This window comes from Phlebotomus papatasi, chromosome 1, assembly GCF_024763615.1.
Source record: "Phlebotomus papatasi isolate M1 chromosome 1, Ppap_2.1, whole genome shotgun sequence".
Taxonomy (NCBI): Eukaryota; Metazoa; Arthropoda; class Insecta; order Diptera; family Psychodidae; genus Phlebotomus; species Phlebotomus papatasi.
The window spans coordinates 17,176,250-17,193,989 of record NC_077222.1 but is presented as its reverse complement, the minus strand read 5'-3'; the positions used below and the strand labels follow the sequence as shown (position 1 = coordinate 17,193,989).

At 36.8% G+C, this 17,740-nt stretch overlaps 3 protein-coding genes across 17 annotated transcripts in view; 1 reads left to right on the top strand and 2 right to left on the bottom strand.

Moving 5' to 3' along the window:
- Positions 1-3,787, bottom strand: part of LOC129798046 (synaptosomal-associated protein 25) — a 69,392-nt gene extending 65,605 nt beyond the window's left edge. For 7 of the 15 annotated variants that reach the window (XM_055841000.1, XM_055840999.1, XM_055840997.1 and 4 more), the window contains exon 1: positions 3,531-3,777. The gene's annotated coding sequence lies outside the window, so the exon portion shown is untranslated. Of the gene's footprint in view, positions 1-3,275; positions 3,409-3,530 lie in introns of those variants that run through there. The other 8 variants (XM_055841010.1, XM_055841009.1, XM_055841007.1 and 5 more) reach the window with 5 other exon arrangements.
- A 3,212-nt stretch (positions 3,788-6,999) lies between these two features.
- LOC129798021 (nicastrin) lies at positions 7,000-13,161 on the top strand. The gene is made up of 4 exons (XM_055840963.1): positions 7,000-7,174; positions 7,286-7,381; positions 7,450-9,355; positions 12,922-13,161. Exons 1-4 carry the CDS (start codon positions 7,123-7,125, stop codon positions 12,944-12,946), a joined length of 2,079 nt encoding a protein of 692 aa, XP_055696938.1. The 5' UTR covers positions 7,000-7,122; the 3' UTR covers positions 12,947-13,161.
- On the bottom strand, positions 13,130-14,404 carry LOC129798073 (histone deacetylase 11). Its single transcript, XM_055841041.1, has one exon. The coding sequence runs from the start codon at positions 14,209-14,211 to the stop codon at positions 13,201-13,203; it is 1,011 nt and encodes a 336-aa protein (XP_055697016.1). The 5' UTR covers positions 14,212-14,404; the 3' UTR covers positions 13,130-13,200.
- Positions 14,405-17,740: the final 3,336 nt, after the last annotated feature.

Below are 17,740 nucleotides of genomic sequence, written 5' to 3'. Positions count from 1 at the left end.
AGTGAGGCTTTTTATTTTCAGCACGGGCGCTGATGTCGCCTAATCCCCTTATAGACCTCATGAATTTAGAAGATCAGCCTGATCCCCCAAATTTTGGGCTGATCCCTGAGTGTATCGACACCAATCCTCATTTTTCGGGCTGATCCCTAAGTCGATCCCTGTGTCTATTTTGGGCTTTACACTGTTTGTCTCCAATTAGAAACTTTCCCTTGTCTCCATTTGGATTAATTTGTTTCCAATAGAAGCATTTTGCACTCGTGTATTTTTCTTGTATTTAAGAAGTTTTCAAATTATAGCTAAAGAATTTTCACTAAACAGTAACATTCTAGAAGAGTCAAGGAGCAAATTTATGTAATTCCCTTCAGAAAAAATATGAACTTAATTTAATGTGTTGAATCTTCTGTCAAAGTTAAAGCGTCTGGAAATGGTTTTGAATTAGGACATTTACCCTAATTGAGCGCTTTTTGTGGAATTTACAAAGGCTTTGACGCCCAAATCTATCGATAAACTGGATGACATTTCACCCTAATTGCCCATTTGAGAGAGAGAGAGTCTTACTGTATCAGAAGTGCATTATGAAATTTAAAAAAAAAATAGGGTGGCTGCATTACTTATGACCAGTCTATACTTGTGGCCACTTCGCAGATATCTTCAATTTTTTATCCCAAATTCATTTCGAAGAACCACAAAATTAGGAATATTTGATGTGCTATCATTAATTGAAACTTTTAAACAGATTTACTTTTATATTTCGGTAGAATTTTAATTATTTTGTGGGAATTATTTCACTGATGCGGCAGACGGCCAAATGTACGTCAAGTCGTTAAGAAATTTACTAACAATCTCATAATTTTTAATGACTAAATTTTATATCTTCAATCAAAAATATTTAGTACTATTTTTCAACACTTGTTTTCTTAGTAACTATATTTTCATTTACCACTTAATTTTGATGATTTTTTAAACAAAAAATGTAAAATAAAGACAAGGCCATAAGTTATGACCTATTTGATGAGATTATTAACTTGTGGCCACAGAATTTGACGTGTGACGCCCTCGCAGATATTTGGTTTAGCGAGTTGACACTTGTGTTATTTTGGTTCAGTGAATTTGAGTTTCATAGCAAAAAATTAATAAAGTTTAAGGTAAGTGTTGAAATTGTAACACAAAATTGATTATAAAAGAGTAGTGTGTGTGATCTTGTTGATTTTTTCAATAAACCTGAATTTTGTTATAAATAACCTAACTTTTTCTCTTATATCCCTCTTAGGACAATGCAAAATACGAAAAAAAAACCCTATTCATGAACTCAAAGGATGCAATAAGTATTGAGAAGCATTGAGAATGGAGTGATCACGACAAGTATTCCAGTCATTTCAGCTGTACCCCACCCAATCCCCACACAAACTCTGCATTAAAATCTCCGGAAATTCTCCGGGAGAAATATTTGATCACGGATCCTTTCATACCGCAAAAGAGAAAAAACAGAGAAGGATATTCTTAGGTGGGTTCTTCATGCAACTAAACGTGGCTATTCCGTCACGAAAGACAGGTTGGATTACTGGTCACTGTGCGCAGAATCAATATTAGTAGTCTGCTACTATTACGAGTAAAATGTTTGAAAAACTATGAAAAACTTGTTAAGAAAAATAATAAAAACCTATGAAAGTGTTTAAAAAGCTTTTCTTTTCTTTTCTAATACAATTATTTTATTACTAAGTTTGTTTTATATCATTTAAAATTGTGGCCATGAGTTATTCCACGAGTGGCCATAAGTTCGTAAAAGAGGCCACAAGTTATGAATTTTACATGGTTGGGAAAACCACATATTTTCCGGGGTTTCAGGGATTTTTCTAGGAAATTTATTTGAATATATCGAAAGAAACTACATGAAAGAAATTACTCTTAAAATTTTGCTTTAATTGGTCAAAAAGATCAACAGCTATAGGCAGACATGTTCTTAATGTGGCCATAAGTGATGCTTGCACCCTATTTTTAATTTTTAAAAATGCTAAAGTAACAAAATATTGAAAGAAATTAATATCAGAAGTGGCATCAAATGTACCATACACAAATTTAGAATTTCAAACGTTTTTTGAAACGGAAAATTTTCAAAAACTTGTCAAAAAATCCCAAACAAGGTACCAAAAATTTTTCGGTCAGGAAAACAACAAAAAATCTTCATCTTCATAAAATAATTCAAGTTCAAAATTATTTTTTTCACTGAAAAATATATTAATTCCCCAAGAACATCCCCCTTTTGAGAGAGAAAATTTGGAAGCCTTCTAGAAGAGGGTCAAAATCACTTGGAAAAACCAGTAGAAAGATGCCCATGACTTGGCCAGCAGAAGAACACGACACTGGGGAAGTGTTCAATGGCACCAAAAAGCTATTTTGCATTTTTTCAATGCTCCACCATCCGAGCAAGTCAAAGTCTAATACCAACGCCCTGCTTTCACGTTCTCTGTCCTCTCCTCCCCAGACAATTGGTTTCATCCATAACCACCACAAGATCCTCGAATACTCCACTCAATGGAAGTCTGCCCTCAGAGCTATTTGAGTTGAGAATGGGGTGGAATTTTTGGGGGGATAGTAGTGGCATGAGGAAGAGTTTGAGGGAGACCCTGTGTGTCCTGATCTATGTGCTACCATACGGAATTGCTGTGGTAGTGGAAAAATCAATAGTGTCTAGAAATGGAGTCCAATGAGTCTTCAGGAGTATGCGCATTTTGCCACCCTGTGCTCCAAGCAGTTTTCGTCACACTTCAGGGTGGTTTTTCTTGGGATTTGGGGCCCTTTAGTGGTGATCGGAAGTGTGTCCGGAAAGGACAATCTATGCATTGTTTGGTCAGGAAATAGAGAAATGCTGTCAGGGAAGGGTTTTTGGGGGGTGCAAGAGACAGGATTGGAAAAAAAGGTCATGACAATACGGTGGATATTTCCAGCCTCCATTGTGTCCTCAGTGGAAATTGAGGGCGTGTTACCATCTTCCGGACACTGCAAAATCACGGAAATGGCCCACAAAATGCCCCGAAAATCTCAATGTCAGCACTTTTTTCATCTCTCTGAGAAATCTTCAGTTAAAATTGATGCCGTGTCTTGATGGCAAATTACTCAGACTCCCATTGTCATCATTTCTGGGGCTTTTTTTCTTCGTTGGAAAAAATCGCAATGGAATGACGCATTAACGAGTGTCTCCGGAATAGAAACTCTTCCGTGAGGGATTTCACTATATCTCCATGGATTATGAAATCAAGGTGAAGGAGGAAGTTTACCTGATAGATTTGTTGGTTTCCTCAGAGTGTTCACACAACAAAATACACCAATTATTTGGGTAAAAAGACAGAGAGACCAAGAAACACAACACAACACCAAGAATACTCCCCTCAAACTGACTGATTTTGGTGGAAAAACACGACCCCAACTAGGGGTGTCCAAGAAGTGGGGGATCCCACACCCGGACGCATGTGCATTCCAACCGATATACCATTCACAAGGCCCCTCCGGAGGCCCCCCAAGCCCCAACTCACCTCTCTCTGGCTCTTGCTGCACTTCCGGACACGAGTGAAACTTATCAGGTGTGATTTCACCCACAACACAGATTTTTTCACCAGGAATTTCTACGAAATCTCCCTCAGGACACACTTAAACACCTTTTTGGATGATTTTTCACAATTTTCCGGCACACAAAACCACTTTTTTAGACACTTTTTTGCGCACTTTTCCAACAAGAAAAACAGCCGCAAATCTCTTTTGCACTGACAGCAGTGTTGCCAACTTCGGTGACAGTTCCTCCTGATGCTCAAATCTCCCAAAAGATCTCCTAAATTTCAAATGTTTGAATTTGAATATTCACCGCCGGGAGTCCCGGACGTCCCGGCAGAATTGCCTTGTCAAGAATATTTATTGCATCCGAATCCTTAATAATTTTCACATGTAATTTTTTACTGGTGGTTGGAAAACAAAATATTTTTTGTTTATTTATCAGAATACAGAATAGGAGGATAGTTGAATGGTTCAAATGATTATCCCTATTTTTATTATTATATTTTTAATAAAAGTCGATGGCTTTTCCATGACAAAAACCTAACTTTTTCGTCTATTTTTTTTTTGCAAAATTCTGAAAGTGGATAGCATCTATTTATTTTCATGTATTTCATAAAATCTCTCTGCAAGTAAAACCGGTCAGTTTTAGACAGGTCTGAGCTAAAATATATAAGCCGAAGTGAATTTGGTGGTGCTAGTTGGGATTCTTCGAAATGCCCAGGGGGGTGACATTAGCTCTGAAAAATGCGACCGGTTTTAGTGTAATTTTTTCTCTGTTTTCGTAAACATTTGACGAGATATCTCCAAAACTACACAGGTTGCCAATTTAGGGTTTTCGGATGCCTCTTCGTTAATAAATTGGCTTTCATTTTGTATTAGTATTTTTTGCTAATTCATTCTACAATGACAGAAAACAGCTAATAAATTCAAAAGTTTTTTCGGCTCGCGAGATATATATGGGAAACACAGGAAATAACATGCCCCTGGAAATGCCGCGAAAATTCACGTAGAGAAAATGAGAGGTTTTTAATGTGAAAATTGTTTAGTTCCTTAGAGTTCCTTGAGCTGGAAGACTCATATTCTTTTGAGCTGTCTCAAAATTCAGGATAGGTTTAAGAAAAACCATTTTGTACAACACTATTTTGATTAATAAGGAATGCTAAAGTACGTATTACGAGAAGATACAAGACCTGCTAATAAGGATAAAATAGAGAAGAAAATATTTTGTCGCATTTCAGAGATTTTTTGCAACCGCAGCGCCGCCAGACGTTTGTCAAGTGAGTAATTTGTGTCTCTATCTCTCTCTCTCGAGTTGAATTGCGCGCGACTTAGGAAGCGTGTCATTTGAAATGCTATTTTCTTTAAATTTTTTCATATTTCCGCAAGATTCAAGTAAAAGGGTGTTTAGTGAACAGCTATGCGTCTTCCGACAAAGATACCAAGAAGACAATTTATTTTTATGAGTTTTTCTTTCTATTATGTCTTTTTGGCGCAAAAATATTCATCATGGCACCGTGAATAAGCGGGATTAGTGTTACCAGCACGTCAATCTGCAATTTCCATTAGAATTATCAACACAAAATTTCCGATACTACACGACTTTTAGTAAGCACAGGTCTGATCTAGGAGTTAAGAGAATTATTAAGGAGCTTTAGGAGAATTTTTTTTTTTCTAGAAATTCGTCAGTTAAATCAGCATTTGTCGTAACTTAATTTTGGCAACTTTTCAGGAGACGAAATTTCCAGTTCAATATTATTTTTCTTAAAAATGAGCCCCGAATGCGATACTTTTGAGTCAAAATAATAAAAGTGCCACTAATAAACTGTAAGTTAATTCGAGAAAATCTTTAAAAAAATATTTAAAAGCTGCAATATTGAGAAATATGTTAGAAGAAACACAATAATATTTTATTGTACCTTCCATCGTTTATAAAGTCGCAACTTCCAATAATGTATGTAGCAGAGTCGTGCAAGAACCGTTGAAACCGTTGATAAACGTCAAATGAAACATGTACGTCAATGGTCAAAACGCTACTATAACCACCCGTCAAATAATTGCGTCAGATATCTTTAAGATTTCTGTAGAAAATATCTACAATTCTGCCGAAAATCTGCCGAAAAATCTGTAGATATTCCTACGAATTTTGTTGGGCTCAGGACAAAATTCGTCAGATATTTTTGCAAATTTTCTGACGAATCCTGGTGCATACTCTGACGAATTTCTGTAGATATTTTCCCGATTTTCTGTAGATTTTTTCTACATTCCGGACTTTCCAGACAGCTGTGTCAGAAAAGATGGAATATTTTTCACTGAAGTTTGCAAAATTCAATAGAGTTATTCTTGGTGATATCACAGTGTTTATATAAAATAAAGAATTTTGCGACGCCGTGTTATAAGTAGAGAATAGTGAAGTGAAAACTTTAAGCAGAGTGTCGACCTAAATTTCGAGTTTTTGTATAATTCCATGGGCGATTTTTAAGATATTAGTATTGCTCGCATTTTTTTTTTATTTATCTAAAATGTTTAATCGGTAATGCTTGTTAAGCACAGCTTACCATTTTCTTTGTAACTTCTACAGTTTCTTGATAAATCAACAATATTTTTGTTGAGACAATGGAGACTACACAGATTTCCTATGCAGAAATTCTGCCGAAAATCTACAGATTTCCTCTGAATGTACTAGAATATACCGTTACAATTCAAAAAACCTCCGAGTAAAATCGGCAGGTTGGGCAATGATTTGACGGGCAACTTATTTTGACGTTAATTCGGTTTCAACGGTTTTTGCACACCTTATGGAGATTTTGGAAGTTACGACAATTTTCTAAAATGCATTATATCAATTTGAATTATTCTAGTGATAATAAGTGCCTTTATTTGACTAAATTAGTCAATAATACTATCATCCCTGTCCCTAAAAGCTTTTATTTCATAAGTTTTATTGAATAAATTTTGTGCGCCACGTTCTTTACCTAATAACGAAAACAAATGTTTTCTGCTCAAATTGGCATTCGATTTTTTTGTTGTGTTCTGATTGAATAGAAGTTTTCTTGGCAAGTTTGCAATTATTATTAAGACTTTGTAAATTTACATTGATTATAATTTTAAAAAAAAACTTGGTTTTCATATAATTTGTTCTACGTCCAAATTTCTCCATAAATTGGACAATATTTCGCTTCCAAATGCACGAATTTGAAAGACTTTTTCTTTCTTTTTTAGTTTATAAAACTCAATTTCTCTGAAACAAATTCAAAGTAATTTTTATTAATCATTATAAAGGCAGTTCTATAAAATTTTGTAAAATACAAAACTTGTGATAAATAAAAATTGTCCATATAAAATAAAATTATAAAACGCCTGTCCTAGATCAAAATTATCGGAGTTAAATGCCCACTCGAATCTCCTAAATATGGGAAATCTTCTAGAAGTTGGCAACACTGAGACAGTGTGGTTACTGCTACTCACCACCCGAGGCGCTGAATCAGTTGTGAAGATTTTTTTGCGAATGAAAGTGCTGTAGTGAAAAATAAAAACAAACCTGAGAAAAGTGTTTATTTTGCAGAAAATTCAGGGAAAATGGGAGTTTTTGTGCACATATCTTGTCTATTGATATCCCTACTGTGTATCGGTAAGTTGATATTAATTCTTTTCCAAATAGTTTAAGGGCAAATGCGAAAAAAATACCTGCCATAACCTCAAAAATTCGAATGAACAATGGGATTTGCTGGGATTTTTTCAGCCAATGCCCAGAGGATTACGGATAAAATGTTCAGCAATATCGTAGGGACGAGTTGCTTCCGTCGGCTCAATGCCACTCACTCCACAGGATGTAGCTGTAAGTTGTGGGAAATAAGGGGGTTTTATTGAGGGATGGACTAATGGGAATTTATTTTTGGGTTTTAGCGACTTTTCGGGGTTCCCAAGGGGTGATTCATGTTGTTAAGACACAGGAGGACTTTGAATTTCTCTTCAATAATCCCCCTTCCCCTCCCTATGCCCCTGTAATTCCTCCCTATCTTTTTACGCGAGAGAATATCATGAGGCTCAAAGTGAATGCTTCACATGTTGTTTCGGGAGTTGTCCTGACGGCTTCTGGCCAGAATTTAAAGTCCTTTAGCCATGAATCGAGGTGTCCCAATCAATTTGGCGGTCTGATACAGGATCAGACGTGCAGTGTTAGTGATCCAGAGGGGTCATGGAATCCGTTTGGGACGGGATTGCTGCAGGAAAACTTTCCCTTTCCCATTTTTTTCCTGTCCAGTGAGAAAGAAGTGAAGAAGATCACTGAATGCTTTGAGAAGTTTAATAATTTTGACATTGGGGGGCAGCATCAGAGATCTCTGTGCAGTATTGAGATCAATGCTTTCATGTCAGCAGCTGTTAATTCCCAAGTCTGCATGAGACGCTCAAATATGATGAATAATCTCAGTCCTACGACATTCTGTGATCCCCTTCAGGGAAGGAATGTCTTTGCCACCCTGTTTCCCAGGGAAATTGTGGCACCTGATAAGCGACAGGTTGATCCGGAAGAGGAAATAATTGTAGTGTCAGCGAGAATGGACACAGCTTCGATGTTTGACGGAGAAGGAGCCGGAGCAATGGGATCCCTCGTTCCCTATGCAGTCCTCATGCAGACAGCTCATCTCCTGGCCAAGTTACTGCCCCAAAAACCCGAAACCCAAACAAATGTCCTCTTTATCCTTTTCAATGGGGAATCTTTCGACTACATCGGATCCCAGAGATTTGTCTGGGATCTCCAACATGGAGAATTCCCCTATAAAAGCCATCAGACCAAACCCCTTTCTCTGGACAACATAAAATTCCTCGTAGATCTCGGAGTGATGGACACTCTGAATCTACTGAACCTGTACCATGCCACAGACTTTCCCTGGGCATCACAATTTGGTCAACTAATGACCAAATACAGCTCCAAATTCGACATGAACATCACAACGATCAATCGAATGCAGGGAAATCTCCCTCCGACCTCCGGCCAGAGCTTCCTCCGGGAAAATCTCAATTTTCCCGCTGTTGTGGTCAATTCTCCGCCCACAAATCGCTTCTATCACTCAATCTTTGACGATGAGTTCAACATCAACTACATCTACGCCAATACCTCGAAAAACTTCCTCACTCTCGAGGATCTCAAATCACCTTCAGCTCACTTCACTAATGACTCAATCCAAATCGGTATCCGGAATATCGCTTCAATCCTCGGTTTCAGTCTCTACGAGATGATAACAAAAAAGGAATACGAAGACACTCTAGGAGCCAGTGCTGTCTATTCTGATGAATTTCTCTACTGCTTCCTCATTTCTGCCCAGTGCCCTATCCTCAATGCCATTGTCACAGACAATGCCACCCTCTATCCCTATCCTCCACCAAGATACATCTCTGTCCATCGCACCAGTAACCAGAGATCCGTGATCTACACTCACGGCATCTTCGGACTCACCGTTGGGCAGAAACTCGATGGCGTGGCACGGGAAAACTGCACAATCCCACCAAGGATCTGGTATCCGGGATTCGGGAGGCATGGGGAGTGCCATCTGACGACACAGAACATCAGCTTAGCCATCAGCCCAGCCTTCAAGGACACCAACTACAATTGGACGTCCGGAAGGTATTCCACGTGGACAGAATCAACGTGGAGCGCCATCTCGGCGAGGATCTTCCTAAGGCCATCGACTCACCACGAGGCCCTCACTCTTGCCCTCGGACTCACCATCATGGTGCTGTCCTTTGTGGCCGTCTTTGTCATTAATACCAAATCCGACGTTCTGTTCGGCAACAGTCCGTCCTCAGAAGTGTAAGTACAGAAATGCCCTTCAAACATTCTTTCTCAAGTTTTCTCAAGGTCAAAAAATAAACAATTCTACAGAGTATATTGCTTAACAGATTTGAACAAATTTGGGTTCGTTGGAAAGGTCTTGGAATCCCTGACATGCTTCAACCTAAATCCATGAAATACGATTCGATTGAAATTGACAATGAGCCGGTTAACCAAATATCGTCGGTTCCGAAGAAGACTATTGTTAAGTCCAAAATTTAAACTTTACAGGAAAGAGGTTTAAAATTTGACAGCTAAAATTTATTTTCATTAATTTCACTGTAATTAGTATACTTTCATCTTATGAAACTATTTTATAATACTTACGCATTGAATAACTTCTAGTTAACACTACTTTTAAATTAATTAGGGTAAGTGTGCCTAATTCCGGCCAGCTTACAATTTCGGCCACCTTTTTTGTTCCTCAAATTTCCATGAACTTTTATATTTTACGTACTCTAGAGATTATACAATGCAAAAGAATAACAAAAAATGTAGCTTCGACAAACTAGATGACGTAAAAAAGACATTTGAAGAATTCTCGAAGGGCAAGGAACTATGAGAATGAAGGTGGCCGAAATAGGACACCAAAGCTATGTCTATATTTTTATTCATTTTAAAATATATTAAGAATGATTTTAGAATAAATAAAGACGGTAAACTCTTTACAAAGGTTCCAAGCAACACTCTTTAGGAAGAAAGAATAAAAAAATCAATCTATATTTAAAATATTACATTTCAAACTTGAGACTTTGACGCTTGTATGCAACTATGCCGAAATTTGGCACACTTACCCTATAGCAAAATTGTGGGCAAAAAACTCAATAATTGGACATGCTGATTTTAAGTTTTTTTTCTTGTAACTTTTGCAGGAATATTTTAATCAACATCAAATTTTGTGGGGATATAGATCTAAGGTTTCTGCATCCAATGATACCATTTTTTTTTATACTATTGTAAGTAGACTTACAATAGTCTTCTTCGGAACCGACGATATGCGCTGTGAAAAATAACTGCCGAAAGCTTGAACTCGATTTTTCACCTGTTTACATTGAAAAATCGATAAAGAGTGTCCATCGAGGTCGTTAGTACAGGGAGTTCCGGCTTAAGTAGAAACGGGTTGAAAGAATTTGATATTAATTGCCTACTACAATCAATCCCGATATTATGCACATTTTCGGAACCTAAAAAAAACGCGCGAAATGGCATTACGCTTTGAGAAAAATTGCATATAGGGGCTTTCTTTTGCATAAATCGAATTTCGCGCGGATTAAAAGTTAGTTCAAACAAAAAGAATCAACTGTTTAATAGAAATGCATTAAGAAACGGTACTTTTTGGCAAGAGTTCTTCAATACAGTAGACGACTCTCTCAAATTCGGGCATATGGGACCGAAATGTCAGCCGAATTAGACAGAAATTTAGGCGACAAACTTTTTGAAATGCAACGATTTTTTATTCATGTGCATATAGATATAGATATTGAGTTTACACACTCATTTATATCGTAAATTGCATGAAAATCCCTCAATAATGCAAAAACATATCAGAAATAAGACAAACCATGCCAAATTTGAGCATATTTGATTCATTTGATAATCGTAATCAAACTTGAAAAATGGCAACAAACTTTTTTGAAATGTAACCGCTGTCCGAATTGAAAAGTAGCCCGATCTTAAAAGAGCCGAATTTGCGAGAATCTACTGTAAATGGTTAGAATATTTAAAAAAAAAAATTACCTTAATAAAAGAAATTAAACTTTTATTCTGAAAAAGTAGCAAAATGCTTTCAAATTTCCCGCGTCGCAAAATAGTATACATTCAGGCATATTTCAAAAATGAGTTCATAAATTGACTCCCAATGGTAGGCAAACTTGCATAATTGTATGTGCATAATTCCGTCAAGTGCATAATCCCGAAGGACTTAATGCCGGGAATGAGTGTATTGGGATCTTTATATGAAAATTTGAAATGGATTTCATATGAACCGTTGGGGCAAAAAATAGGCCGAAAAATTGACGCCGAAAATGTTTTGCATACACCATGGCGTTTTCGTAACTTATTCCAAAAACCTTTCCTGTGGGTATGCCAATTTTCTGTGTCACTGGAGTGAATTCACGAGCTTTTTTCGGTCCCGGGAATTTCTTTTAAAACGGACCTCCCTGTATATCGTCGGTTGGATCAGCATAACTGTGCTTGCTAACTGCATTTGCTTTGTGTCTACGTTCGTTGCAAGCGCTATACAGCAATGCGTCGTTTATAACGAATGCTGATAGAAAGCAAATGCAGTTAAGACAGTGCTAATCCAACCGATAATACCCAGCAGTCGATCAGCAAAAATATGCTAACCGGTTAGCAGTTCTCAAACAAAAAGTGCTAACCAAATATATGGAAATGGCACTGCTTCGCGAGTATCATTTTAAAAATGTTATATCTTTCTCATTTCGGACAATATTGTTCTCATCATCTCTGTTTTCCGGACATAAGATATGGATTACTTCATGCTGGTTGATCACAAAAATCTTTTTCCTCTGGGAAGTCATATAAAAGATAAATACAAAAGAAATGTAATGTTTACGTAGAACTATTTCATAAATTATTGAAATATTACCTTTTCTAACCAATATTACACTGAGGAACTTGATATATTCACACAAGTTTTCACAAATAATTGAATATTTTATGCACAAATAAGCAAAACAAAGAGATATTTTCAACCTCAAACCTTGGAAAATCCAACAGAGGCGGATTAGGTGTTTTTTTTACCTCTATGGACGATTGGAACATATATGTCCCATCAAATTCAAGAAGCTTTCCTGAAAATACCAAATCATGATAATTTTCACTCTGAATAAAAATATTATGTGCAGTTATCGTAGTTTATAGATCCCAAAGGGTTTTGTTTAAAAAAAATTGTAAATATAAAAAATCTAAAATTCATTGACCAATTCGAGAACTTGAAAATTCCACATTTTTGAGCTTAAATATTTCATATATACCTAATAGCTAGAGATTTGCAAAAAATATACTAGATTCCTACATTCTTCTACTTTGTGATTATGTATAAATATTAGAAAAAAATATCCGTAAATTGTCATGAAAAATAATTTCTTCTTATGGGACACCGGTGTTCCAATCGTCCTTAAAGGGTTAAAAAAAACAATAATGCTTTTAGAAAAATTGTCCTTAATAATATTTTTTTTAAAGAAAGGAAGTTACCGCAGATCGAAAATTGATATCCCTTATCGTTTGGCAATTTATTTTTTGATTCATAACAATTTGAAGAAAAAAAAAGAATTAGTTAAGGTAACTGCTTTCTTTTTGCAACAATTTAAAAAAAAATCAATAAAATCGTTTCAAATTTGAAATTTTGAAAGAGATTTATTGACTCCAGCGCCACTAGCGGTGATCGAAAAAATCTACAATGTCCTGAAAACTTGATACACTACCAGATACTTTCAATCCGCGTTGCCTATGATAAAATATTAATTATTTAAGTTATTTTTAATTTTTTTTGCAGATTTTTAAGAAAAATTTTCTTTTTCCAGGATCTCCACTCCTGCGCGATGTTAAAGCCTCTCCATGAGATTTCCTCCTCTTTGTCCCAATCAAAGACTGGTTTGCGGTATTTTAATCTTCATTCCCATCATTACTACAGCCCCCTCAATAACTTCCGGGCGTAAATAAATTATGCATTTAACCCAAGACTAACTGGGCAGATATTCTGGAAGCTTTTGAAGAATGAGGCAGTGTGACAATATTTAAATAAAATATTTATTGCACATTGAGGGGAATTTTTTTACATTTTTTTTGTTGTTTGGGTAACTTTAGTGGCGCCTGGGCAGAAGTCCTTTGGCACTGAGGTTGAGAATGGAATTGGCAATAACAGTGGCAGCTGAGCGTAAGTATCCGCCGCTTAGGAGCATCACAATGGGGATTTTGGCTGAAATGGCTCGTCTGAAAACTTCCTCATCGCGTTGGATGACGCCATCTGGGGAGACAGCCAGGGCACCTAGAGGATCTCCATCCAGGATGTCCGTTCCGGCATTGTAGACAATGACTTCTGGGGAAAATTCCGCAAGGGCAGCATCGAGATTGGTGCGGAGTTTGTGGAGATATTCGCGATCTTGAGTGAAGGGTCGAAGTTCAACTTTTCTCCTGATGGCCACTTTGGCTTCCTTGTCCCTTGGGTAAATACTAGCGTTGTACATGTCCAGAATGAACACCCTGTCGTCATCCATGAAATCCCTCTCATGACCATTTCCCTGATGAGCATCCAGGTCAACAATCATGATTCTCCGGATGCCATATGGATCTGTCATAAGTTTCCTGATCAGGAGACTAATGTCAGCATAGGCGCAGAATCCACCACCCTTGTCTCCACTGCAATGATGAAATCCCCCTCCCAGATTGATAGCCCATCCCTGGCTCAGTGCCAATTCCCCAGCCAACAGAGTTCCAGCTGCCTGAAAGCGCATTGGCTTGAGGTATCCTCTCTCAATGCAGAAAATGGGCAGGAAAAGCAAAATTGGCACTTCGGTTATCTTGGCCACATTGACACTCCATCGTAGACTCCTCAGGTACCTCTTCGTATGCACAACCTTAAGTTCCTGCCTCGAAATCTCCCTCTGAGGCCTATAAACCCATCTTTCCGTCAGAAAATCCTCCTCACAGAGTTTCCTGAAGATTCCATCTCCCTTCGCAGCAGCCGTATTCGTGCTGACAAGTTTCTCAATCCCACAGAATCTCACATTGTACTCCTTACAGAACACAATGGGCAGCTTTTCCTCAGCTGACACTTCTTCCTCATCGTCGGATTTATCGCCCCTCATGCACATCTTTTGGCACTTGACACTCTCCACAAAAACTCCAAACAGACTCTATGGATAATCCTCTTGCCACTGCTGAGGCATCTCTTCTGCAGACAAAATTCTTGGCACGCGTGAGATTTCTGACGTTCTAGAACTGAGGGGATTTCCACAGTGTCAGTAAACAAATCGATAGACTATACGCACTTCCAGGCCTTCCAAGTGCGAATGCGTATTTGCGGTGGATGTCTCGGATTACTTCCAGGCACTTTCCCGCCAAAACACTCACCGGAAGATTTATTAGAACGATTTGAACCAATATTAAAAAATATATCTTTCCTACTAAAATAAGGAGTAACATCAGCAGGGGATCGAGGTAGTATTCATATAAATCTGGGGCTTTGCTCAACTACGCAGAAAGGCATCAAATTAAACGTGGTACAGTAGACTCAGTAGACTCTCTCTCAATCGGGAATATGGGGCAAAATATCATCCGGTTTAGCGATAGAATTGAGCGTCAAAGCCTTTGTAAATTCCACAAAAAGCGCTCAATTATAAATAATCACGGTAAAATAGGAAGAACTACAGCGAATTTGAACAAATTAGCTTCATAATTAAATGTGAAAATTGTCAACAAAATTTGTCGCCCGATTGAAAAAGAGCCAATTGAGTGAGAGTCTACTGTATTTTCAAAAAGTGCGAAATTTGGTTAATTTTTTTTAAATTCCCCAAAGTTGAAAATATGCAGAACATAATAAAGAAAATTCGAATGAGACTGCACGCAGCGGTGGCTCAGCGCAGAACATTCAACGGGAGTGCCGCGGGTTCGATCCATGGCTCCGTCTTTTTTTTCATTTTAATATCTAGTAGAAGAATAAAAAAAGCAATTTTTGACGAAAATAGCTTTGAAAGGCGTCACCAAATTTGGCATAGTTTTCGTCAAAAATTGAATTTTTGACAGAATTTTGATGTTTCCACTACACACTATAGAAGCAATTTTAGGGGTCTCGGTAGCTCAATGGGCAAAGTGTTGGCTTTGTGACGCAGAGGCCCTCGGTTCGATCCTTGATCGAAGCGCGTCCGGTGAATAATTGGAAAACAGTTTTTCACCGTCCTTAAAAAAAAAGCTACAAACTGAACGCAAAAATATCAAAAAAGGAAGTATGATAAAAAAGATAAGGGAGCAAGAAAAAAAAGGATTTGTGATGGAGCAAAAAGAAAAATGATATGGGAGAGATGAAAGGAACAAACATATGGGAAAAAAGAAAACAGATGGAACTCGTATGTAAATAAGAGTGAGCGAAATGGCTATATGGACCTGTTGAGTCTGACAGCCAAAACGTAAAACAATAGAGAGAGAGAAGCAATTTTCGTCAAAAATTGCCTTTTTAAAAAAAAATCTGTCGTTTCTGCCTACAAGGATAGGGGAAATTTTCTTTAAAAAGGCATTTTTTAAAGAAATTTCTCATAGCATTTCAACGTTCAATGTTGACGATTTTCTTCAAAAATTCAATTTTTGACGAAAATTGCTTCCAATGTGTAGAGGTCTTTAATAAAAACAATTTTTGTAAATTATTCTCAGCCTCTACAGTGTAGAGTCTACACATACACACTAGGAGAAATTTCTTTAAAAGATACTTTTTTCAAAGGTAATTTCCCTTATCCTTGTAGGCAGAAACGTCAGAATTTTTTAAAAAAGGCACTTTTTGACGAAAATTGCTTCTAGTTTGTAAACGCCAAAAGGTCTTAAGGCCTCTACACTTGGAAGCAATTTTTGACATAATATTGCATTTTTTTTAAAAAAAATCGTCTGCATTGTTATAAGGCGGAAACGTGAAAATTTGGTCAAAAATGCAATTTTTGACGAAAATTGCTTTTTGAAGGAAATCGCCTGTACAACAACTGATCAAAAATGTCAAAAAGACCATTTTTGATGAAAATTGCTCTTAATGTGTAGATAGTAGAGGTCTTTAATCATGTTTAGAATAAATTTTCTTTTCGAGATTCTAACAAATTCGAGTTTCAAAACATGAAAATTTTATGAGATTAATGGACCATTAGGCATTTATTTATTTCCAATACTGCTTTGAGCAGGAGCTCTTGAAAGCAAAATTTTGACAAATATACATAAGTCGTGCAAGAAATTCAATGTTTGTGTGACAGCGGTCACCGCCGTCTTAGCGTTGATAACCAACCTACAGTGTAACACAGTGGAAAACTCTTCTTTAGGTTATATGAGTCATCTGCATCATAAGATAAATTTGTGAAAACTGCTCTCTTTTGGATTTCGAGCAGTTAAAATAAGATATACACACATATAATGATTAAAAAAAAAATAGGCTAAGACGCCGAAAAGGTTTGGATAAGCTGCCGTTTTCTGTCTCTAGGAAGTTTATTCATTCAGTTAACTTAAGGAAAATATTGACAAAAATAGAATTTTGAAGAAAATTTATATCAATTTTGAAGAAATTCGAATTATTTTACTTCAAAATTATACTAGAAAACTAAAAAGCCTTGACATTGGAAATTTCCATCAAAATAATACTTCAAAACCATTTTGAAGAAAAATCCATTTAGTGAGAACTTTATAGCCTATACAACACTTAACAGTCCATTCGTCTCTATATTCCAGGAGTGTGCAAGAAGCGTTTGAAACCAAATAATTGCCAAAATAAGTTTCTTCAGGTAGCGGTTTGACCATTGACGTACAATGTTATATTTGACGTTTGTTCGGTTTCAAACGGTTTTTGCACACCTCTGCTATGTTCCAAGTGCATTGTGCTTGCACTTGAGCTTCTTTCTCTCTAAAAATTTTACATTCCAATGATGGAAAAATGATAAATTAATTAGCCCAAAATGGAAGCATTTTTCATTAAAATTTCATTTCAAAAATTGGTTTATTCATCAAAATATTATTGAAATATTATTTTGATGAAAACGGTTTAGATAAAAGCCTTATGATCTCTACACAATTGTAAGACATTTTCGTCGAAACGGTCAAAATGGAGCATATTAAAGTAAATTACTTGCAGATATGCACGTTAACCGCGTTAAAATGGTGCAGTAAACATTGAAAAAGTCTACAATCGTCAAAATGGGGCAGTTTGATGCATTTTAATGCGTTTTACGTGTGTTCATTTTATCCCATTTCTGCAACTCGGAGTTCACAAAGAGAGGTGTATGATCCCTCGATTTTATCATCCTCCAAAATATTCAGTTTACGCCCCGTCGACCACTTTTCTCAACATTATCTTCACGTTTCAGACCTTTCAGACGATTTTAAGAATTGATATCATGCTGTTTGTCCATCCATCTGTTCGTTCGGCCGTTACCACACGTAAAATCTAAACGGTTAGATAGAGACTTTGGAACCTTTGGGGGATCCCCATAAGTCAACCCTGGGACCATTAACATGCCCCTCATTTCCCCCCACTCTTTCTCTTCCCCTTCAAAACCATATTTTTGGAATGGATCGAAAACGCGTTGTGTGATTTTTTTTTCATTTTTGGATATGTTTTAGAGATTATCTAGGTGGACATTTCGTCGTTAAATGAGAATA